Source organism: Medicago truncatula, chromosome 8, assembly GCF_003473485.1.
Source record: "Medicago truncatula cultivar Jemalong A17 chromosome 8, MtrunA17r5.0-ANR, whole genome shotgun sequence".
NCBI lineage: Eukaryota > Viridiplantae > Streptophyta > Magnoliopsida > Fabales > Fabaceae > Medicago > Medicago truncatula.
Genome location: NC_053049.1, coordinates 26,094,096 through 26,119,952, shown reverse-complemented (window position 1 = coordinate 26,119,952; position 25,857 = coordinate 26,094,096). Strand labels below are relative to the sequence as shown.

The 25,857-nt window shown below is 30.6% G+C and overlaps 2 protein-coding genes across 3 annotated transcripts in view; one reads left to right on the top strand and one right to left on the bottom strand.

Moving 5' to 3' along the window:
* The first annotated feature begins 2,904 nt into the window (after positions 1 to 2,904).
* Positions 2,905 to 25,857, top strand: part of LOC25502686 (amino acid transporter AVT1I) — a 49,658-nt gene continuing 26,705 nt past the window's right edge. Inside the window, exons 1-3 of one of the 2 annotated variants that reach the window (XM_013590237.3) lie at positions 2,912 to 3,106; positions 4,319 to 4,926; positions 5,668 to 6,284. In XM_013590237.3, coding sequence (XP_013445691.1) covers positions 3,004 to 3,106; positions 4,319 to 4,926; positions 5,668 to 6,186 — 1,230 coding nt within the window. In that variant the 5' untranslated portion in view covers positions 2,912 to 3,003 and the 3' untranslated portion in view covers positions 6,187 to 6,284. Of the gene's footprint in view, positions 3,107 to 4,318; positions 4,927 to 5,667; positions 6,285 to 25,857 lie in introns of those variants that run through there. The other variant, XM_039828514.1, reaches the window with a different exon arrangement.
* Positions 9,728 to 12,326, bottom strand: LOC25502684 (receptor-like protein kinase THESEUS 1). Its single transcript, XM_013590235.3, has one exon. It carries the CDS (start codon positions 12,120 to 12,122, stop codon positions 9,846 to 9,848), a length of 2,277 nt encoding a protein of 758 aa, XP_013445689.1. The 5' UTR covers positions 12,123 to 12,326; the 3' UTR covers positions 9,728 to 9,845.

The window sequence follows — 25,857 nt, the reverse complement described above, 5'->3', positions numbered from 1 at the left end:
CCCCTCATTCTCGTTCTTTCCCATTTTTCTTCTTCTTTCCTTTTCCGGTTTTCCTTTTTCTTTCCTTTTCTTCTTCTTTCCTTTTCCTTTTCCTTAATTTTCTTCATTAATGTAACTTTTTCCTTTTATTCTTCTTTCCCTTTTCCTTTTCTTTTCTGGGTTTTAAATTCATTTAATTTATTTTTGTTTTTGAATCATTGAATTTCTAGGTTTTGAATCCAATTCCTTCAAACCCATTTGATTCAATTTATGAGTTTCATTCACTTTTCCCAAATCTCTCAGCTCATTATTGTGACTCTGATTAAGATTTGTTTGATTGTTTTTTTATATTGAAGGTTATTGTGATTCTGATTCAGAACCGAAAATGGGGGGTTTAAAGGAATTAAAGAGATTAGGATGAATTATTCTTTCTTCTCTGTTGTGGTGATTTTGTTGATGAAACTCATATTTCATTTTTGAGATATTTTGATTACTGATTTTTTGTGATGCTGTAAATCTGAGGTTTTTAATTTTTTGTGAATTTAAGTTTCCATTATAGAGAATGGATTGAGGTTTGTGAAAAGCAAAAAAAATCTGGAAAAGGTTAATGAAGACATGAGGAAGAAGAGAGAAGATGATGATCAGTGAAAAATTAGGTGCTGACGGTTCACTATTAGATACAATGGACATGCAATCAAATGGGACCAAATTTAGACATTAAAAAACTAACGGAGAGGACCAAATTAGTAAACGGAGGAAGACTTATGGGACCAAATTGAGACACTTTATAGTTAGGGGACCAAAATGAAAACCAAAAATAAGTTAAGGGACCAAAGCATGTATTAAGCCTTTGAAGAAAGCTTTGAGGGAAGATGGTATTGTTGCAAAAAGCTTCGCATGATGGTGGAAAGTTAAACGAGCATTGCTATTTATCTAGAGAGATTTTATCAAGAATTGATCGAGAAAAAGTCTCAGCCAATTAAATTTGTTATTTGCCAAAATCAAAGGAGGTGATGGTGTGTAATTAAGGAAAGATGTTAGGAAATACAGAAGTCTTAACATTTTCTTAATACAGTTTGTCACTGTATCTATCATTTCGCAATTCAAATAAATGTCAACCATAGCTAACCACCGTTTCTTTGAGGGACATTCTGTAGTGAACTATCGTTTCTAATATATATGAATGTGTTCCAAATTTCCGTATGATGGGTTGATGGTTAACCATTGCTTACGAGCGAACGGAAGTTAACTATCGTTAAAAGATATTTTTTATTTTGAGGTGTTTGAGAGCAAACCATAATGCTTAAAAAGCAAATTTCATAGCAATTAAGTCTATGGAGAGAGGGTAAACATGAATAAAGTACTAAAAGCTGCATTGATAATATTATGGCTGTGATATATATTTAAAGGGGAAAAAATATTTAAAGGATGAAAGCAGCCCCTATATGAAAAGGTACTTCATCGTGCACGTATAATCACAAAAAGAAACGATCAGGACACATGCGAGGTCTTCTGTACATTGTGCTTGCTTACCTCTTAAATAAATAGCAACCTAACACTATTAATTGAGGGGAAATGCTAAAGAGCAAGGTTTTACAACTAAAGAGTTACCTTAACTAGTTTTGTTCAGGTAAACTTGATTCGAGAACTCATATAAGTTTATCTAAAATTAAAATTAAATAAAATTTATTATTTACATGATATATATAGACTAATATAATATTGTAAATAGTTCAATAGTGCAAAATATGACTACATTATAAAGGTTTTCAACCACCATAATAAATCATTATGTTCAACTAAACACCAAAATACAAAATAAACTTGCAAAATAATAAATCTCTTAAGTCTTAACCATTCAAAAAGGCAAGTTTCTCAAGTTCCTAAAGTTGTTAATAAAACTATAAAAAATAAATTAGACTTACATTCCGATTTTACTCGAGTTTACCCGAGTTTACCGATTTTGACCGAGTTAACTCGAGTCGAACTCGTCAAACATGCCGATTTTACCAGAAATTGAGTTCACCTCCGAGTTGACACGATTTTGGTACCTAAAAACGTAAACTCGGCGAGTTAACACTCAATTTTTAGAACATTGCTAAAGAGTGTCCTTGGGGCATTTGTTAAGAAAACATAAATATAAATAATTTGTTGGGAAATGGTGAAAAGTGTTGAATTCAACCTTCTAAAAGTTAAAAAGTTGTAATTTTCAATGCAAAACTGCTACTTTTAGTTTCCTTAACCATTGCTCTGAGGGCAGTAGTTAGCAAGACCCTTGATTGAGATGTGAATTCCCGTGTATTAATAAATACAATTATCTATATACAGCGGAATGTTAATTTGTATCCTAAAATTACTTTTAATTTTCAATAAATTCAAAACAGAATTGTATTGAAAAGAGATAAAAATATTATGTGGAAACATAAATTAAATATTTCAGTATTTTTGATAGTCTATACTATAGATAAAAAGTTTTGTCATAATTTAGTAAATGATACAAATTTATATTCTTATTAAATTCCTCTAGTCCTATAACCACTATCTAAGAAAGTAAAATAAATATCCATTTGAGGTTGGCCGAGTGGTTGGTTTGTAATCTTGGAATGTGCTTCTCTCAAGGTATCAGATTTGATTCCCTTTGGGGTGAGATTGGTCCCCTTAGATTAGTCGATCCTTGGATTGGATACCAAATTAAAAAAAAAAAAAGTAAAATAAATTGTTGAGTCAGTCCATGAGGGATTTTAGCAAAGGGGACCGACTGTTAATAAAGATTTTTTTTGAAATAGACTGTTAATAAAGATAAAAGCAATTCTTATAAAAACATTAAAGATGATAATTATCTAATCAAACACACGTAATGTCACTTTCACTTTTTTGAAAGGAGTTATAGTATTTGACTGAAGTGCAAGGTGAATCATTATTAATAATCATTTATGGAATCTATGCCACTATATTAACCAATTATTACATTTCATTTAGAGTTAACAAAGATTGCTCATTATTAACTAATTATCTAAAGAGAATATGGAGACTGAAAGACAGCTCCAAGTTTCTTCAAATTCTAGGCAGCACAATGGAGGAACTTCTTTCTTCAAAACTTGTTTCAATGGACTCAACGCCTTGGCAGGTTTTCATATTCTCACTTTCTCAAACTCTTATATATGAAAACTACTTAATCACAAGTCATGTGTGCAAAAAGTAAAGAACTATCACATGCATCATCCACCATATATACGACCTTTAGCAAGATGGATAAAAGAATGTATTTTTTTTTTTTTTTTGAATAACACGCTAGTTAATGCATACTAGTTAGTAAAACATGTATGGTAAAATATTTATTTGAAAACGTCTGCAAAAATTCAAAAACTAAATTATTTTATCTTAATCATCTGGTTTTCGGGGGAGGATATCTTAGTAAAGTCTGACTATATATTGTTCTAGCCATGATTAAAACTATGGTTACTCTAAATACTTTGTTATAAACAGAGTTCATTAGCCACTTTAGCTCAACTATTTGATTAGTAGAAAAAAGAAAATGATTCTTCATATATAATATTGTTAGTGAAATTTGCATACGTACTTATTAGAAAAAAAATAAAATAAAAAAACTTGCGTACGCACATGCTTTTTTTTTAGCTCTCAAGTTTCCCCTTTCGTCAAATTTTCGGTTGTTCAATGATGGCTACCTCAGAATTCAGAAAAATGTTTTGAAAATTGCATCCATGGGCGGTTGCAAGGCCCGGCCAGCTTGGGCAGTTGTCCAGGCTCTGGGCCAAAACTTTTGCAATTTCTCATATAAATCTCTATGAATTTCTTATATAAACTCCTATAAATTGGGCAATTTCTTTAGCTTTTTTATTATTTGCTTGCAATTTCTTATGTAAACGTTGCAAATGCAATTTATCCCAAACTCAATGAGTGAAAGAGGCCTACATCTCAAAAATTGCAGAGAAAAAAATGTGTTGTAATTTTTTTTGCCCAGGCTTTATAATAATCCTGGCTCCGCCACTGACTGCATCAGATATCAAACCGGCTTACCGGTGAGAAACATGAGTCATGATTCGACTGCTCTAAATCGTGGTTGAACAACTCAAATAATCGAATCATAGAGAGCTTAAATCGTGGTTGAATAATTTCTTAAACATAATCCTCCCACCTTATGAATTTTCTGAATCAGAGTTCTTTAATTATAAATGGTTGTGTTCATAATATTCTTACAAGGTTAATATACTTATTTAGGTACAGGCATACTCCCACACTTTTCTTCACTAAATAAGAATTATTTATTTAGAAATGATTACATGCTTATAATATTTTAACAAAGATTATAATTATTCAGGTATTGGGATACTCTCAATGCCATATGCAGTTTCTCAAGGAGGATGGCTGAGTTTCATGCTACTAATCATATTTGCCATGATATGTTGGTACACAGCTTTACTTCTAGAAAGGTGTATGAATCAACAACCATTAATCAAATCCTATGCTGATATAGGTGAGGTGGCTTTTGGTTATAAAGGAAGAGTTGTAATAGCAAGTTTTATATATGTAGAGCTTTTTTTAATTGCTGTGGAGCTTCTTATATTAGAAGGTGATAATTTGGAGAAGTTGTTTCCAAATATGAGCTTCACAATAATTGGAGTTAAGATTGGAAGTAAAAGTGGTTTTATGTTAATCACTGCATTAATAATATTGCCAACAACTTGGTTGAGAAGTTTAGGAGCATTGGCCTACATATCTGTTGGTGGGGTAGTGGCTTCTGTTATTTTGATTGGTTGTGTTGTTTGGGTGGGAGAAGTTGATGGTGTAGGGTTTCATGAAAGAGGTAAGTTAGTAAATTTGGGAGGATTGACAACTGCTATGAGCCTTTTTGCTTTCTGTTACTGTGCTCATGCTTTGATGCCAACAATATGCAATTCTATGAATGATAGAAAGCAGTTTTCCAAGGTTAGTATAGTCCTTGAATTCTTAAAATTGGAGTAAATTACCAATTTAATCATTGAAATTATAGGATTGAGTGATTTAATCCCTAAAATTGATAATCATCATCATTCACATCAATTCTTTGAGTTCAAATCTTGGTGAAACAATCTTTGAATCACCAAAGCTTCATTCCTTTAAGAACAAAAGGTTTAAGACAAAAAACAAAAGAGAACTCACTAGGGTTGGTTTGATGGTGTTGACTTGAGACCTTGAAATATGTTAATCTTAAGGTCTCAGTAGGTAGTTTGGCTTCGTAAAAAAAATATAAAAATTCCTTTAAAAAAAATACCAAAAACAAAAGATTTGTAAATTTAGATCTTAGATGGCGGAATGTTTTGAGATGATATACTTTTTTTGAGGGAATTTTAAATTATTTTAGATAGATTCCATTGTTTGGATGATAATTTGGATAATTTTCAAAATAATGAAAATTTATGCAATATTTTGTTCAGGTTAAATTTAGAGAATTTCATATGACACCTAAAGTCTAGGAATTTCAAATTTATTCTTTCTTACAATGTTTTTAAATTTTACATTTTAGTCCTCATATTTGTCAAAATTTTCAAATTTACCCCAATAATTGTTCAAACAATTACAAATTGGCTCATAATTTTTAAAAAATTACAAAGTGATCTATATATTGTTTAAAAAAACACAAGTTGCACCCTCAAAATTTTATCAAAGTGATATTTTGCTTTTTTGCAGGTTTTGCTGGTTTGCTTTGTTGCAAGTACAATTATCTATGGAACCGTGGCTATATTAGGTTACATGATGTTTGGAGATCATTTAAAGTCTCAAATCACATTAAATCTACCAACAAATAAAATCAGTACAAAAATAGCAATATATACCACAATAGTTAATCCTTTCACAAAGTATGCTATTGTAATCACTCCAATAATCAATGCCATTGAGGAAAAATGGCATCTATGCAAGAGAAGACCTGTTAGCATTCTCGTTAGAACATCCATTGTGGTAAGTAGTGTAATTGTTGCACTATTTGTTCCATTTTTTGGATACATTATGGCTTTTATTGGTGCTTTCTTGAGTGTGGCAATTTCATTGTTGTTTCCTTGCCTTTGTTACTTAAAGATGCACAAAGCTGCTAGGAGATTTGGGTTAGAATTGATCATAATCATAGCAATTATGATCATTGGTACATTTATTGGAATACAAGGTACCTACATTTCACTTGTGAAAATAGTAAATAATATAAGGACATGAAGATTTATATGCTTCAAGATTCTAAACTACTGTATTTGAATATCATTTTAGTTCTAATGTGACTTGTAATGTAAGCATTAGTCATTTTTTATCATAAAATAAATTGCTAGATCAAACAAATCCTAACAAGTTTGTAGTGCCCACTAAAATTTGGTTAAGTGCCCTAACTTTCTTGAAGTATAATAGTATAAAACTAATTTAAAGATTCATCAAACTAAACCATATACATAAAAAAAAAAAGCATGCGAAGTGTAACACCCTAAACCCCATATGCAATAAATCATGGAATTAATTCAATTGAATCAAAAAAGCTCAAGACGTCACAACTTCATTTTTCTCAAAACATGTATAAATATGTTTTCAAAACTCGCCGTGAAAAATCATCATACAAAATATCTCAACAACATGGAATAATCCTCAATACATGGGTAAATGAATTTCAACACCATATCGCAGGTTTCAAATACATAACCATAATCTCATCAAATAAAATCCAACAATGAATAAATGACAATAAACATAAATGTCTGATACCCTAATCAGAGCTTAACTAGACTCTAGCAAAAGATAAATTGAAGTTATAGGTAGTCATCAATAATTTTAACTATGGGCTTCTGCAAACATTTAATAGGCAAGTTTATTATTTGTATACCATGGTCTATGTTGGTGTAATCCGAGTGGAGTTGTATATGGTTCATATTAAGTACAACCACTATAGGTATTAAACACGGGAGGCTATAAGTATTCGGTTTTAGATTAAAGTTTTATATTCCTCAAACATGGGGCTATAGATATTTAATTTATGTTTCTATTTATAATGAAGGTATAAATCAATCAATATGTTATTAACATTTGTATTCCATAACTCCTAAAAAAATATTTATATTCAATATATTGGATATATTTAAATAATATATACAATAAATTTTATTTACTAGAAATATAAATTTATATTCATTAATATTTTCCATTCATTTCTTTTTTAGTGGCATTTGGAGCCATCAAGAGATGTTGAATCTATTGTTGAAAAAAACTTTTTTTTATTAGTTTATCGTTTATTTATGTAATATTTATTTTGGTGATGTGGTTATTTGATGATATTTATTTGACAATGTTGTGTATTGAAACTAAAGTAAACTAAATAGTGTATCGTTGGTTAACATTTTGATTTGCAACATGATACTCATTTAAATTATTTATGAATTATATTATATATTAAGTTTTATGCATTATATTTTGAAAGTTAACATTTGCTCATTACAATAAAACACATTTTCGCGTGTGCATTGCACGGGTTGAATACTAGTATATAAAATATAGAGAAGAAGAAGATAATATAAATAATATTTGTTCTCTTATTTTATTTCATTATCATTAATTTACAGTATAAATATATAACTAAAAAGTTCTTGAAATTTTAGAAAGAAAAAAGAAATCAATTTATTGGTTGGCAAGAAAATAACTAAATGACGGCTTGTGCAATATTGTAGCAGAGCATATGTGGACTCTCTTGGGTCTGACACCAAATGAAGAATCATGCGAGCACATGAGATAAATTTTTCCACCCGATTGGAACACATTTACACCTAAAACGCACACACTTTGGTGTCATACCAGGAGGGCACATATTTGGTGGACAAAAAGAATCAGTAGAACATCGATGACCTCCTGTAATAAAATAAAAAATGAGAATAAAAAGTGTAACTAAAATGGGATAATATATTATGTATGAAGTACATAAGAAAGTTTTAAATGGTTAAAAATGGCTTACCTGGTTCAGACTTCGTTGCAACTAGAAATAGGGAAAGAAAGATAATCATACTATAAAGAAAATTGACAATTTTAGCCATATTTCCCTCCTTTGTTTGTAATATATGTATTTATAACTTCATAATTTATAAACCACATCCTTTTCCTAACATTTTAATCATTAAAAAAATATTCATTAAGTACATCAATGTGTTGTATTTGTTCCTTCAGCATACTAAAAAAAGAGGTCACCCAAAAAAATTGTTCTTTATATTATATTTTTTATAAAATTCTTCTCTCTATTTATAATATATTAACATATATATATAGTTCTGGACCGGTCAAAAGGAGCTTTGGCCCATTTACTTAGGCCCAATACAATCCAAAGTCGAAATACCACGTTAGGAAACATTACTTGCGACACACCCCTTCCCCGCGAGGGAGGTGCACGGAGCAAGCAAGACCGGTTCTAACGAACCACAACATCTCTCTGCATGTTCCTGCAATAATCTCTCTGGCAGTTACACTTCCTACGATTTTGTAACCGCCAGAGCCTGGTGTGCCATCACAACGGCTCTGCAGCCCTCCACCTCTATATATAAGGGACTCTTAGCAGTCTCCAAGGTAGAATCTATCGCTTCCTCTAAACCCTCACTATCTGATCTCTATTGACTTGAGTGTCGAAGCGCCTGCAGGTACACACACCCCCTTTGTTCCAAGAACAACTCTTGACGCATTCTACCACCACTCAAACCACCGCATTTAAAGCACCGACAGTCACCTTCTGATCAGGTACAATCAGTGGCGCCGTCTGTGGGAATACAAGCTCTCCCCGTTTTTACCTTGCTAAAAACCAAAGCTTTCCAAAAAATTTACCATGGTTGCCAACGGTGCCCGCTCATAGATACGAAGTGAAGTTCGTATCCCTCAAACGCGATGGTATGACGTCTTCACCGTCTCCTGTGGGTACACCAGAGAGGAACCTGTACAGATAATTCCTCTCCAAGAAAGGCCTCTACAGGGTCCTCCATGACCTACAGAGACACTAGAAGATGCCACACCAACTAGTGCCCTCGTCAATAATCTGCTCCGCACGTTTCAACGACAGACGTCGTTAATCGAGGAACAGAACCGACGCTTGATGGATCTGGAGTACGCGCACCCACTAGTCCGACCTAAACGGACTCCTTCCCCAACACCTATCAGAAGAGGAAGGAGCTCCCACCCCTAATGTTCTAGATCTCCTTGGCACTCAGTAAGCATTAGATCTCCAAGTTACACCAAGAGATCTCCCATAAGGAGATCACCCAGACGATCTCCTCCAAGCCGATCCCCTCCTAGGAGATACCCACCAAGACGCAACAGATGCTCTTGTCCTCTTCTAGCTTCGAGGACATCCGTGATGCCTGGAATGACCGTAATGCTTACGGTCCATTCACACGGCACATCCGCGAAGCTCATTGATGTAGTAAATCCGCAAGTGCACGGTTTACCGAAGTAGTAAAAAGAGAGTATTGTTCCAACAGGGAGTTGTTTAATTCAATTAAATTTTATGAATGATTAGAAAAAAGTTTAGTTGAAAAGTTGGGATTTTTAACAGTTTAACTACGGATCTTGTGAACTCTCATGTTAAGTTCGTTAGGAGCAAGTCAAGCCAATGAAGTTGTCGATAGTCTACATAGGGGGGGCTCCATCTTTAGTTCATTTCTGTATTTTTATCAACATTCCAACATGTATCCAAACTATTATCGATCTTAGATGAAATGCATTAACTTTGTTTCAGTAAAAAAAATAAAAAATCAATCTAAATATTTATATATTAGAAAATGATTTACTCGAAAAAAATGTCCTTTCCTGCAACACATACATTTATGATACATTTAAAATATCAACTTTAACAGACTATGGTTTCATACAACATCTTCTGTGTCATCTACAAATCCATTTCCTACACTTGCATAAGTAGAAGAATCCCCATTTTTATTGTTATTCAAAACATCTGATGCCAACTCAAGATGGAGAGCCTCTTCTAGTTGACATAATATGTACCCCATTGATGGTCTGTTCACTCGACGCTCCTCCAAGCACTTCCAAGCCAGCTCTAAAACCTTGTTTACAGACTCCATATTCACTTTGCCAGTCAAATAAGGGTCCATCATTTCATGAAAAGTGCCCTTTTTATGGCAGCTTAATGCCCAAAATGCCAAATTCATCTGCTGCGTTGGAAGGGCATCATCTAGAGCAGGCTTCCCACATATAACTTCAAGCAACACCACCCCGAACGAGTAAACATCTGATTTCTTAGTAAGAAATTTAGTCCTAAAATATTCTGGATCAAGATAGCCGAAGCTACCCTTTACATGGGTTGTAACGTGGCTCTTATCAAGAAGAGGACCCTTTTTTGATATGCCAAAATCAGCAACTTTTGGCACAAGGTTTTCATCCAAGAGAATGTTTGTTGTCTTCACATCACGGTGAATTATGCTTTGTTTAGCTCCAGTGTGAAGATAAAGAAGTCCTTTCGCAGCCCCGATGCCTATCCCAAGACGTTGCTTCCAAGACAGTGGAACAAAGTCTCTCCCATATAGATGACTACTGAGAGATCCATTTGCCATGTAATTGTACACTAGAACCAGTTCTGAGTCTTCATTACAACAACCAATGAGAGAGACAAGATTTGAATGACGAAGACCAGACAACAACTCAATCTCGTTATGGAATTCACCGAGACCTTGTCTAGATTCAGGATTTGCTACTTTGATGGCTACTATTTTCCCATTTTCTAGTTTTCCTTTATACACCTTTCCAAATCCTCCTGCTCCAATAAGTAGCACAGCATCAAAATTCTTTGTTGCTTGTTGGATCTCATGCAAAGTAAAATGCCTCAGAAATTCGTAAGCATTTACTGAATTTTTCTTGGACCTGCAGGATTTTAGATAACGAAATGATAGTCCAAGAAATGCTAAAACAAATACACCACATCCAATTACAATGACTAATTTTAATTTCTTGTTTGTTTGAATTCTTTCTGAAGATTTTGTTAGAACACTGTCAACTCTGTTAATGAACTTCATTATCTCTATCCCATTCAAGGTTGCATTTTCTATAGTAGACATTGTTGAAGGACCAACACTTACTGTGAGAGTCTCCTCTGTGGCATTGAACAAAACGTCCTTGTAATATGGTTCAGCAAAGTCACCAGAAACCCTTATCTCTGTGGTTCTGTTACCATTCATAAATAGATCCACGACCATATAGTTGGTAGTGTTGCTAATCATGTCACAGAAATGAACGCGAACAAAATAAAGTAAGTTTGGCCTTACACGGAATACCCAATTTAAGCGGTAACCTCTTGAGGCACTTCCCATGGCTTTAGCAGTAGCATAAACCATTGGTGGTGCTGTAATTTCTAAGAAATCAGGATGCTTTATAGCAGAAACGCTTGTTGAAATATTCAACGCAGTAATGGTGGAGCGAAAGTAAGTTTCATCACTCTCCCAACTCCTACTAAGTGTATCATTTTGAGCATTGATACTTGCGCCTCCCACATTCAATCGATACACAGTTTCAAGGATGGATTCTGTGAAAGGGGTAGATGGATTTAGATTGTAAGGAAATAGCACATCTGGCATAGTTACAACTTCAATGGCATTAACAAAAACAAGTGAATTACGGTGAGGGATGAATGTGACAATCAATTCATAAGATGTAACACTGACTGTATACTCCTTCATCAAGTGAGAGTTACTATAGTTTACAAAAGTGAAGTTATCAAGAAGCACATAACCATCAATGATTACCGTTATTAAGGCAAAGGTCATGTTGTGGTTGGAATCGGGTAAAGGGTGAAAATGGAGACGGATCCAGTGTCTCCCATGTTGTTGAATTTTGAATGTATAGGATGCCTTTTCAAAGAAGATTCGAGCTGAGTTATAAAGTGGTGAAAGGGTATTGTTCAGTTTAGATGAAACAACCAAAGATTTTTCTGCTTTTATTTGAAAGTTGGAATGTTCAAATTCAGTGTCAGGTACGAAAGTTCGACCCTGAAACGTGACATTGTGGGAAGAACCACAAGCGACCAAATAATTATCAATGGGATGGAACGAGGCGAATGATTCCCGACATGTGACGTTTAGTAAAAGAATAAGAACAAACGATGTACACTTGGCAACTTCTAGCATCATCATCTTTGTTCCGATTGGAGAAACGAAACAAAATAATTCTGCTAAAACCACCTTAGTAAAGCACTAAGATAGCATTGATTGATAGTTGAAACTTAACTCTCAAGTTATCTGCTAGCAAAGCTCTTGTTATATAGACTGTGTTTGACGAATTCCTTTAACTCCTCTTAAGATAGATTAAACAGTAGTGTAGTTTATCTCTATTCTATAATATTCTACAACATTGTCGCAATTGTGAACATGTATTGTTGATATGGTCGCATACTGTCATGCTATATATTCTACAATATTTTGAACCCCAAAGTCAGTATTTGGAAACAAAACATTATTAATATATACATTGTTATCAAAATCTTGACTTAAATCCTAAAATCCAGGATTTTGCGACTTTATTCACATTTAACGACTCAAATCCATAGCGAAATCCCAAAATAGACAAAATCGTAGTGAAATTGCATCAAAATCGTGAAATTCATACAAAATTGCAGGATTTTATAAGGTTTCGAAGGATTTTATTTAACATTATTTTTGTTTTGATAAAATCTATCGATTATGATTGCGATTTTAACATTTGTTATATTGATTCTACAAAACTAGTTGAGTAAAATCCTTCGATTTTGATTACCATTTTATGATATTCAATTTTGCTCTTCCCTTTCGACCTGAAGCAAAATCTCGGTTTTGACAACTTGTATATATATCCTTTTCTTATTTAATTGCAATTAGTCGTATTTTGATTTTTTCATCTAGACTTTATCATTATGTTAACTCATATACAGGTAAGAGAAGTGTGAGTGAGTGCTTACCTGCTTGATGCTTACGTATAATAAACATTTTTAACATTGATTTTCGCAGAAACAGTCAAACAAAAGCTGGAATATGAATCTGGAATGTTTCCTACCTGTGGGGAAATTAAAGAGTATCTTACGAGGAATATCAGCAACACTCACTTTTCAACGCTCTCTTTAGCACTCGCTCTTTTATCAGATGAAATTAATGTATGTCCCACCACTTTGTGTAAGTTCAATTTTCAAAGTGTAGACCCACAATTATTTAAACCAATAAGAGAGTGAGTGTTAGAGAAAGTGTTCAAAAGAGAGTGTTGTTATGGTATCTTATTTAGTATATTTTCTCTTGTGACTTTTCAAAGTGAAACTAGTTACAAACCCGTGCTTCGCACAGGTTGAATAACGTATTTTTTTAAAAATTTAGTTTCGAAGGAGAAATCTTATAAATTACGGAAAATTGTTGTCTTTTATAAATGTGAAAATCAAAGTTGCGTAAACCAAAATTTTGCAACACTGAGCCTAAAACACTACATAAAAAATAACATAACAACTATTATAATATCTTATTCCTTAAAGTTAACTCGAACGCAAAATTTTGCCCAAGATTTAACCTAACTTCTTTGCTTAATTTTACTGTATTAACCCTATTTAATTTAATTAAAATGTTAACGTTAATTGTTAGGGAAATCAAAATAAACAAATCGCTTCTAATTTTTCTCCTTAATTTTACTAAACAAATTATATTAACCCTAGATTTAATTTATGCAAAATGTCATCTCTTATTTATAAACGTTAACCCGTGACGCAATATTAACCCTAGATTTAACCTAATTTTTTCGTGTGACTTTACTATATTAACCCTAGATTTAATTTATGCAAAATGTCATCTCTTATTTCTAAATGTTAACCCGTGATGCAATATTAACCCTAGATTTAACCTATTTTTTCGCGTGACTTTACTATATTAACCCTAGATTTAATTTATGCAAAATGTCATCTCTAATTTTAACATAATTTTTCCCTAAACACTTTTGCATTTAATGTTTATCTAAAGTAAAATAAAAGTATGTTCCCAATTATATGTTGTTTTTTTGGAAAGGAATAACCGTTAACCCGTCTAGCTATACTTAACTTAATCTCTTACTTATAAATGTTAACCCGTCTTGCTATACTTAACCTATTTTATTTTATTTCTTAAAGTTAACCCAGACGCAAAATTTTGCCCTAGAATTAACCTAACTTCTTTGCTTAATTTTACTGTATTAACCCTATTTAATTAACCATGTTTAATTTGATCAAATTGTCAACGTTAATTGTTAGGGAAATCAAAATAAACAAATCGCTCCTAATTTTTCTCTTTAATTTTACAAAACAAATTATATTAACCCTAGATTTAATTTATGCAAAATGACATCTCTTATTTCTAAATGTTAACCCGTGACGCAATATTAGCCCTAGATTTAACCTAATTTTTTCGTGTGACTTTACTATATTAACCCTAGATTTAATTTATGCAAAATATCATCTCTTATTTCTAAATGTTAACCGGTGATGCAATATTAACCCTAGATTTAACCTATTTGTTCTAAAAGTACTTTTTATAAATGTAGAGAAGTTTGAAAAATGTCGGGTCAAACGATACCTTAATCTTCCACAACGGCAATGTAGAAGCAACTGAATTTGGGAGAAAAAATTGAAAAAGTTAAAAATATAAAAATTGGAAAATAATTAAAAGTTATTAAAAATATAAAAATTAGAAAATAATTAAAAAAAATTGGTTAGGGGCAAAAATGGAAATTCATAGGCCATTGTTAAAAAAAAAAATTAAAAAATAAAGAAAAGTTTCTCGGCGTAAGTTGAAAAGAGGTGTTTCTGAAATAAATTGTCGAGAAGTAGTTTTTTAAAGTAACATTCAACATCTTCTGGTCAAAGCTCATTTCATTCAATTTTATGCGTTCAAAAAAAGTACTTTTTTTAGTAAGTACTTAATTGATATTGTGTTTGACCTAACTTCTCCTTAAAAATGTAGAGAAGTTTGAAAAATGTCGGGTCAAACGATACCTTAATCTCCCACAACGGCAATGTAGAAACAACTGAATTTGGGATAAAAAATTGAAAAAGTTAAAAATATAAAAATTGGAAAATAATTAAAAGTTATTAAAAATATAAAAATTAGAAGAAAAAAAATTGGTTAGGGGCAAAAATGGAAATTCATAAGCCATTGTTAAGAAAAAACTCAACCAATAAGTAGATTACCAAATTGCCCCTTATAGGAGCAAAATGGTAAATTCAAGGGACATTTCTTTTCTTATTAGTATATAGATAGTTATCAAGGTTTTGCTCTTTCTGTATTTAGTATATTTGTTTGCTGTAATTTGAATTTTTGGTACTTGACTAATTTTTATTACGATTTGATTTATATGCAGATAAAGCTTTTTAACACATTGATCTAATGCAAGTTTCATTAAGTGGATGTTTGTAAATATGTTTTTTTACACCCTCCAGTTACTAATATAAGCAAAAAGCCTACATTTTATGTTCATTCATTTAATGATGCACATGGTCTTTATTATAGACCACATACATCATTAAATGAATGAACCTAAAATATAATTTTTTGCTTATATTAGTGACCGGAGGGTGTACATTTTAAAAATAAATAGAGTTAAAACACAACCTAAATCCAATGGTTATGGTATATAATCCTATGGCTGCAGAGGATTCGTTGCTTTTCGTCACTCAACTATTGTACCATTAAACTTTTTCCTTAAAAATAATAACAATTTGACACTAGTGAGTGATTTAATGTGATGTACATATACAAAAAACATTAACACTATAAACTCAACAATTAATCCCTTGGAAAAGTAATACTTTTACGTAAATGTAACTCAATTGATAACTATCAAAGACATCATTCATATATGTAACTTGACAAAAACCACAGGCCACTAGTAACTAGACAAAAAAAAATTATAATGCTTTAAGACAATGTCAGGGTATATATATATTTGTTTTTCTAAATTGCCGGTGTATTAACAAATGTAATAGTATCGAAAAAAGTCAAAACTCAAACTCGCAAGTCCCAAAGGGCCGGACATCCGATAAAAAAAAAAAACAGAGAAGTCAAAACATATGTATGCGTAATACCAAATACATGTTGCTTTCACTAATTTTTAATCTTTATCTTTATTATATACAAAAGTCTTACATCAAATTTTAAGTACACGTGGCGACTTTTTTCTCAAACAAGTATTATTTACTACATCATCCGGTCACTATTATAAACAAAAATCTACTTTTTAGGTTCATTGAATAAATGATGTATATGGTTTATATTAATAGATATATACATCACTTTTTCAATGAACCTAAAAAAAAGTTTTTTGCTTATAATGATGACAGGAGGGAGTAGCTATTAATCCTTTTTTTTTTTTTTAAAAAAAAAAAAGCTAAAATGAATTAAATTTACCTGATATCTTAGTCTTTCTAGCACAAGATGTGTCAGAAGAGAATTAAGAAAGAATAAAAGTTGTTACAACAAGGAACCAAAGGAAAAATAATGGAAAAAACCGCGTAACAAGTGGCATAAAACGAACAAAAAAGCAAATGAAGCTAAAGGTGAACTCCCAAGCAAAAGAGAGGATTAAGCCACCACATATGGTAATTGAAAACAAAAGTATAATGATTTGCCTTCAACCACCATAAGAGTTGCAACTTAATTATGTCCAAAAGATGATGAATAGGGTCACCCTGCAGTTGAAATTTTATGTCATTCATGTCACACCAAACAATCCAATTATATGAGAGCCAAATCAAGTAGAAAGCATCACATATGTTTTTAGAAAAAGCCTCCCAACGACCAAAATTGAAGTAAATGATCTTTACCATGAGCTTGTAACATTTATCCTATAATTTGAAGGGTATCACTTATTACAATTGTTGAATGAGGTAATAATATTCATACAACAAAGAAATCAATGACATATTTCATAAATATTTTAATTGAATAAAAGGAATATAATTGAAATATTTTATAACTGTTATGAATATTACAAATGGATGTCCATATAACAATTGAGTTATTGGATCATATTGTTAGTTTATTGGGCCATATTGTGCTTGCTCCCCAAGTCATTGTATTTCTCTATAAATAGAGCTCATATGTAACCTAATTATACATCACAAGAGAATAATATAATCTTCTTTCTTCTCTCTCTATTCTCTCTTCTTCTCTTTAATCTTGTTCTTGTTCTTCTTATTCTAATAGTTTCATAACACGTTATCAGCACGAGCTTACCAACTAAGGTATTTTTTATGTAAATAAGTTTTAATTTTGTATCAATAATTATAGGCTATACTGTTACAATTCCATCAATTGGAATCAGTGCCTTATAGATACATTAAATCATTGTTATGTGAATTGTAATATATTATTGTGTTTATTTATTCCATATGTAATCATGAAGTATTGCATAAGAATTGATCTCATATTATAAAATCAAAGAGATCTATTATATGGTTCCTGAAGAACTCAATGTTACTCTATGTGAATTTTAGAAAAATTCAAAAGTGTGGTTCATGAAGAACTCACTATTATTCTTTGTGAATTCCTGAATAATTCAAAACCGTAGTTCCTGAAGAACTAAATATTATTCTCTTTGAATTCCTGAAGAATTCAACAGCGTAGTTCCTGAAGAACTTAATATTTTTCTCTTTGAATTCCTGAAGAATTCAAAAGCGTTAATCTATGAAGGAAGGATTGCTTGGAGAATTATTTTATGGTTTAAATTTATTGCATAGTTCTTGAAGAACTTAAAAATCAATCTTTATCCTCCATGAATTCCTGAAGAATTCAGTAGTAATACATCCATGAAGGATCGTACAAATAACAGATTAAATTTGTTATATAGTTCTTGAAAAGCTTAAAAAAAACTTAAAAATCAACCAATTTTATTCTCCATGAATTACTGAAAAATTCAATAGTGATGTATGGATTGCACAAATAATTAATTTGATTGTGAGTAGTTCGTGAAAAACATAAAAAAAAACTCATTTTTCTTTTGTGAATTGGTGTGTATTTTTTTTTTTTCACCAAATTTCCATGTTTTATTCATTTAAGATTCAGTTGAAATTATCCCTTGATTTAATTATTATTTTATCTTTTTGGTTTAATTTTAAAACAAATCTCTGTTTGATTGAGATTGTTTCCTTTAATTGTGGATTTTTTTTCCAAATTTTTTGCTGAAACCAGTTTTGTTTTGTTGGGTCTAAAATAAACCAACTAGTTTTTATTTGGATCTAAGTTAAAAAAAAATATTATTATAATTGATTTGAAACATATCTTTACGTTTGAGTTTGTTTCAAATATAATATTAAATTAAATATCTAATTTTTCTTCTTAAAATTAAGGATTCAAATTGTATCAATTTTTTTAAGATTTGATCTAAAATTTCTTTTCTAAATTCTACATATTTTTTTTCAAAAAAAAGATAATGTAACTAATTTCGTTTTTTTTGTCTGACTTTATGGCTCTTGTTTGTTATGGATTCATTGTCAATTTGATTGATAGAAACCAATTAGAATCATGTATTTTGTTTTAGTGGATTGTCACAATTTTTTGTTTTGAAATAAAAATTGGATGAAATCATTATTTTTAGAAGCAAATTGACTTCACGATAGAAAATTTTGATCCCATGCGATTTTGGCAATTTCAATTTCTCAACCACCAAAATCGTGTTTGGCACCTAAATTATCATGTTTTAAGTTCTTGAATTTTGGCTCATATAGACTCTTTTCTAAATTATAGTAGGCCAATTTTTTTTTGGTGTAGAAAATTTTCTATACTTTCGAAAAACTGAAGTTTCCTATAAGGAGATATGTACATCAATTTGTTCTAGTCAATATTTGTGTTTTCTTTTGATGACAAATAAGTATTTTATTTTTATGGTTGTGCTTTCATGTAATTTGGGAAATTTTTGTGTGGATTTTGATTTAAACTTATTTATGATCCATTATCGATATGCACATAAATGTTATGTATACAAATATTTGTTTTGAATTATTGAATATGGTTATTTGATCATTGTAACAACAAATACAAATATGTTGTTAACATCGAATTGAATTTGATTAATTGAATTTATTTGTTGTGAAAATATATTTTTATTTGGCAAAACATTTATGTCCTACCTTTTAATTTCTGGTTTGAAATTAAAATTGATTCACATAATTTTTGTGTATAAACTTTGTATTTAGTTATAAAATAAATAAATAAATAAATGCTATATATTTGGTTATGATATATATTTGTGGAAGATTTGTTGTATTTTAATAATGAATCTCAACTTTTGTGATTCAATTTGGTAGTACATTATACAAAGGTTTGATTCTTTAATTTTGAGAAATATTGATTCTACAATATATGGGTAAATATTTATATTCACATGTAGTGAATCAATATTGACATGATTTTTTCTCTCGTATATATAAGATTCAAGTTTATTTCATTTGAAATTAAATATTTGGGTTATAGCATGATTATGATATTTGAAATTTATTGTTATTAATTTTTTTTTTACAATAATATGGTTTCAATCATGCATTTTGGAAGAACCAGGAATATTTTTCATAAATTATGATGCAAGGAATCAATGTTAGCATTGCACTTCAAAATAAATAAATTCTCGAAGGCTCCTGAATAACTAATTTATTGTTACATGGAGGAACAAAGTTAAACATTGAGATTGCATTCTCATAAAATTTTAATGTTAAAAATCTCTATATTACGAGATATACTCTGGAGAAAACAAGTGTAGTGGAAATTTTATTTTGTCTCTTATTTATAATACACTCATATTAGTGCAACGGAAGCACATATTATAGTAAACCTGAAGTTTACATATTATATTATTTGTGCAATATAAGCACATAATATCGTAAACCAGAAGTTTACAAATTATATTGTTGGCAAGACTGGTTGGGTTATCCCGGATCTATTATGATGCATAAACTATTTGAAAAAAAATGGATATATATTAAAGAGCCAGAAGATTCTTCAATCTAGTAACTATTGTGTGTTACTACTTCCCAGATAGAGTTGACAATTTAAAAGAATGAGTCCCTCACTTATATAAGGTGCTATTTAAATTAATACACTGATCATGTGAAGTACTTGAATATTATATGATTTGAATCGATGCATCAACTAAATGATCACATGTATATTCACAACCAGAAGTTTGTGAGATTATTATGTCAACAAATTTGACTAAGAGTTTATTTTCTAAACTTTTCAAAAAGCATTTTATAAGTATCATTCACCAATTCAAATTGATATTGAACAACTAGTAGCATATGATCATAAAAATGGATTTGGAGATCCATTCTTTAGACGTCTAAAGTTAATTGTATGATTGATACTTATGAGACCATACCTTATAAACTCTATTTTGGTTATGAGATAATGCCTTATAGACTCAATTTTGGGAATCAATCATTTTGTATATTGAGATATTGATATGCATCAAGCCAACACATTACTATATGTAAGTTCTCCCCTTAATTTATCATTGGTTTAAGGTTAACAACCTGATATTTTTCATCCAAGTGAATTTTTGGATGTGTTGTGTATGTCACAATTGCTTCAATATAATGCATTTTGATAAATCTTAAAAGAATATTGGAAAAATATATTTGATATAAATCTCCATCTATCATTAATTGTATTGAGCCAACTTGTTTATAGCCTAGTAGGCTGATTATCAATTGATGGTTTGATTTTCACAATATTAGGGGGAGATAGTAAGCAGCTAAAAATTGTGAACCTGAAGTTTAAATAAATTATTTGAAAGGAAATATTATTATCTCTTATTGATCCTCAAGATATAACTCATTTGCAAAGGTAAACAAATCAAATATTAGCTGCTAATGCTCCAAACGAAATAGATGTCCATATCGGATAATCTAATATTGCAAATGAGCCTTCATCGTGCCTGAAGCATGATAGATCAATCGGTTCCAAATATAAAAAGCTTTGAATAAGAAAAGGAGCTTAAAGGAAAGATAACCCAAAACGAGGATATAGAAACTCTAAAAGAGTTTTCTGACATAATTGATTTTTCAGTTCCAGAAGAACTAATCAGGTACCTGAAACTTATAAAATATTGGTAAATTATGTCATGAATAAAAGATCTCAATGGAATGAGATGGAACCGAAATGAAGTCAACGTTGATGTGTTTTTGCATATAATATAGCGTTATGTGATAAGTAATAATGAGGATCATGTGTTAAAGTCGACTAAAGATTATAGATAAAGAAAATATCTACAGAATGGAAAGAGACAATTCTACTGAAATCAAACTCGCTTCATGAAGCAGACTTTGTTTGGACTTGTAGTCCGCACACTTGAAGGTGTGAAGTTAAATGACTATATATGATTTTTCGCGCGAAAAAAGAATTAGTATGGTAAATTACATATATACAGAGTTTGATATGTTCACCTGAAGTGAATTGATAAATGTCTACCATTTATTTTAAAAGACATATTCACCAGAAGTGAATCCAAGAACTTTTTCATATTTGATTAAGTTCAGTAGCACATGAAAGGCTCAAATTATATGAAAATGTGCTACAATTTATTTGAATTATATGAAACTACATGAAGGATTTCATTTGAGTGAAACGTACTATCAAATCTATTGGAAAGATGACATCTTAAGGATTTGAAATGAATTTGTTATAATCGTATATATATATTAGAACTCCTGAAGAGATTCTAAATTTTGTTATATAAATGTTTTTATGGACAAATCTAATTGATTATGTACTAGAATGATTGTGATGTCACTTGATGTGAGTAAAGATCATGTCCTCGAGAAAATCATGAACAATTTGAATTGGTCAGGTGAGGACACGAACACATTTTGCTTATTATATATATATTGTGGTATTTTTTTGTCAATATTAGTAAATACAGATATTGCAGCAAAGTCAAACATACAATTTGTATCTTAGAGAAACAACAATATCATCCGATCATTTGAAAATGTTAGCACTACGTCAAGGAAGTGGAGAATGCTCTTTATTAAGGATTATGATTTCACACATACAAGAAACTTGTGGTTTTCTAATTTTAAAAGGAGGTTCTTTCAACAACTCAATATGAAGATATCACAAGAGCTGCTAATTTGGAGAAGAGTATGGAGATATATCATATCTTTCTACAGAGTCGCCGTCAAGTAAAGATTTTGAGTAACTAGCATAAAAGATTGTTTAAACTTCTTCGTCTCATATATAATTGTCTTTATGAGGGGGAGATAAAGATGTGTTCTGCACTCTTTTTCCCTTAACCATGGTTTTATCCCATTGGGTTTTCCTGGTAAGGTTTTTAACGAGGCAGATTATAACACAAAAGGATGTTGTACTCTTTTTCCTTCACTAGAATTTTTTCCCACTGGGTTTTTCTCTAGTAAGGTTTTAATGAGGCATATCCGAGATGGACATCCAAAGGGGAGTGTTATGAATATTACAAGTGGATGTCCATATAGCACTTGGGTTATTGGATCATATTGTTAGCTTATTGGGCCATATTTATTGTGCTTGCTCCCCAAGTCATTGTATTTCTCTATAAATAGAGCTCATATGTAACCTAATTATACATCACAAGAGAATAATATAATCCTCTTTCTTCTCTCTCTATTCTCTCTTCTTCTCTTTAATCTTGTTCTTGTTCTTCTTATTCTAATAGTTTCATAACAATAACTAATTTATATACTATTATTCAAATTTAAATTAGTAATAAATGAAAAACTGTATACTCTTATAGGTGATTCCTTTTATGAAAATACTGACAAAAACAAACACCTAAAAAGAAGGATACAAATATACTCTAAGAGTGTGTTTGGATGGAGTATTTGAGAAATTTTGAAGAATTTAGAATTCTAGGTAATTCAAATGATTCAATTAAATTGCTTTCATTTTTAAATATTATTGTTTGGATGGAGTAATAAAAAAAAATTATTGTCATCATTTTTGGGCAACTTTTATAAATTTCAATTTTTTTGGGCCAAATTTGAAAAATGAAATTAGGGGTCAATTAGTAAATTTCAAAATTTTTGAGGGGCCAAATTATAATTTTTGGAAAATTTGAGGGGTCAATTTGCAATTTTTTATAAATTTATTGGGGTCAAATTGAAAATTTTGGAAAGTTTGAGGTCCAAAATGTAAAATTTGAAAAAAATATTACAATGAAGAATTTTGAAATTTTTAATTTTTAGGTGTCATTTGAAATTCTCTACATTTAACTTGAACAAAATACTTCATAAATTTCCATCATTTTGAAAATTCTTCAAACTATTACCCAAACAATGGAATTCACCTCAAGGTATTTGAATTCCTTCAAAACATTACATTCCCTCAAAACATTCCCTCATCCAAACACACTCTAATTCTTTTTGTGATATATACATTGAGAATCGACTAAAGTGAAGAGAGACAATCGACTAGAATGATTTTCATGGTTTCAAGGTTATACATATGACATCATGAGATAAGTCTCATTTGGTAACTTAGATTAAATAGTACATATGACATCACAATGGATATTAAAAATTGATATACTATAATTATGTACTACATATGTCTTCATACGGGTTTGTATAAACATCTCGGATTTGTTCTCGTGAACTTAACTTAATTGGTAAAAACAATATATAAAATATGTAAGGTCCGGAGTTCGAACCACAACCACCACAAAAAAAAAAGAAAAATAAACATCTCGGATCTAATCTATATCATATTTTATGTTTTATATTAAACAAATGTCTTGCACAAAACATCTCGGATCTACTTTTTCCTTCATATGTATGGATAATCGCAAACAAATGCCTTTACTATTTTCTGGTTTTTTTTCCCTTATGAATTACTTGAGGACAAACAATTGTTCAAGCAAGCATAAGGGAGTTTGATAACATGATTATTTACATATTTTATTACTTTATATTAATAAATAATTTAGTATTTCATTTAAGTTTTTAGAAGTATTTTACTATTTTTTTTCTTCTGCTTATTAGTTAATAAATCTTCGTTGTTTTATCCCATGTTTGAATTTAACTAACACGATACATTATAATATTATCTCCTTTAACTATGACGAAATTCTAACCCGTGCATGGCACAGGTATCCATACTAATTATCTTATAAATTAATTAATATTAAATCAAGAAGTGTTTATCAATATAATGATACAATCAAGTTCATATGACACGTAATTAGCATACAGTTTTATGGAACAAATAAATTAAAGATAGACACCTAATAGTAATGCAACACATATTTAGGAACAAATCAGCATTTTTTTTCTCCCATTCTTTTTGATACAATCTTCAATTTTTAGATGATGTGAAAATTTGAAAGAGAAAAAACTATTCAATTAGGACTAAATATCTTCCCGGTTGATAGGTCATTTCTATCAAATCAATTTTGACTTAACAGAGGTTGATAGAAATGACCTATCTGAAACAAACTCGAAACTTAAAGGACCTATTTGAAACCTTAGAAACTTAAAGGACCTATCCGAAACAAACTTCAAACTTAAAGGACCTATCTAAAACCTTAAAAACTTAAAGGATCTATCTGAAACAAACATGAAACTTAAAGGACCTTGGGGAGGTATTTGGCCTGAAGAATATGTTGGATGTGGAAATCCTAACAGGAAGCAATGCTGGAAAAAGAGCATTCTTGCCCAAAATAAATTAAAATCAAATGCGAGTTCATGACTTCCCTTTGTGCTTAGTAGAAAACAGTTTCCTGTTAGACTAAGTTTTGCTATTACCATGAATAAGTCAAAGGGGCAGACCATTCCCAATGTCGAAATCTATCTTCCACGACATGCTTTCAGCCATGGTCAATTATATGTAGCTTTATCAAGAGGAGTTTTTCAAAATTCAACAAAAGTTCTCATTAAATAAGGAAAAATAGAAGGAGAAGATGGAGACTTTAGGAAAAATAAACTTTTTAAAGACATTCTTTTACCGCATTCATAACAATGTTTATTTAACATAACACCTCATTTATACATTTATTTATGATGTTTCTTTCACACAACACACACATTTATGTTATGATGTTACTAATTACTAATAGAATAAACAATAAATGATCATTATTTTACCATAATTTTATATGCAAGCAAACTAAAATATGTTGAGTTCAAAAATAATTTTGTTATATGCTTGACAATATTTTGTTTATAAATCAATATATCAATAATTTCCATAATATTTAAAAATTTAAAAATTTAAATCAAAATTATACAAACAAACATAATAAAATAATCACATGCATTAGCGCAATAGAAATAGTGGACAGACGGGTACAATAGAGCCCGTCTTTCCGCTAGTATTAATTGTGGGTGTCCAAATAACAAATGTGTTAATGGGCCATAATATTAGATTATTGGGCTTAGTTCATAAGCTACTCTATTTCTCTATAAATAGAGCTCATATGTAACATTAAAATACACATGAATAAGAATATTTCTCCTTGTTCTCTTTTCTTCTTCTTCTCTCTATTTACTTATATTCAAAACAAAAGCCATATTACACCAAGTAAGAGATTATTTAAAATACGGTGTCTTTGAAGTTTTGGAAAATTTAGGGGGTAATTCACTTTTCAATCGAAACCTTTTCCTTTTCAGCATAAACGTTTCCTTTTCATTCGAAGATTGCGGAATGGGTGATGTTAAGATTGCGGAATACTCATGTTCAAGAAAGCGTCTACACCATTCTCAAAATGACACATTGACTAAACTGGAGCTGTTGTTTTTGCCGGAAGAAATCATTGTCAACATCCTACTCAGACTTCCGGTGAGATCCCTCCTTCAATTTAAATGCGTCTGTAAATCTTGGAAAATTCTAATCTCTGATCCTCAGTTCGCAAAGAACCAATTTT

What these genes read in the sequence shown, in the direction of transcription:
- LOC25502684 (XM_013590235.3), bottom strand. Translation starts at nt 12,122, where the DNA reads ATGATGATGCTAGAAGTTGCCAAGTGTACATCGTTTGTTCTTATTCTT.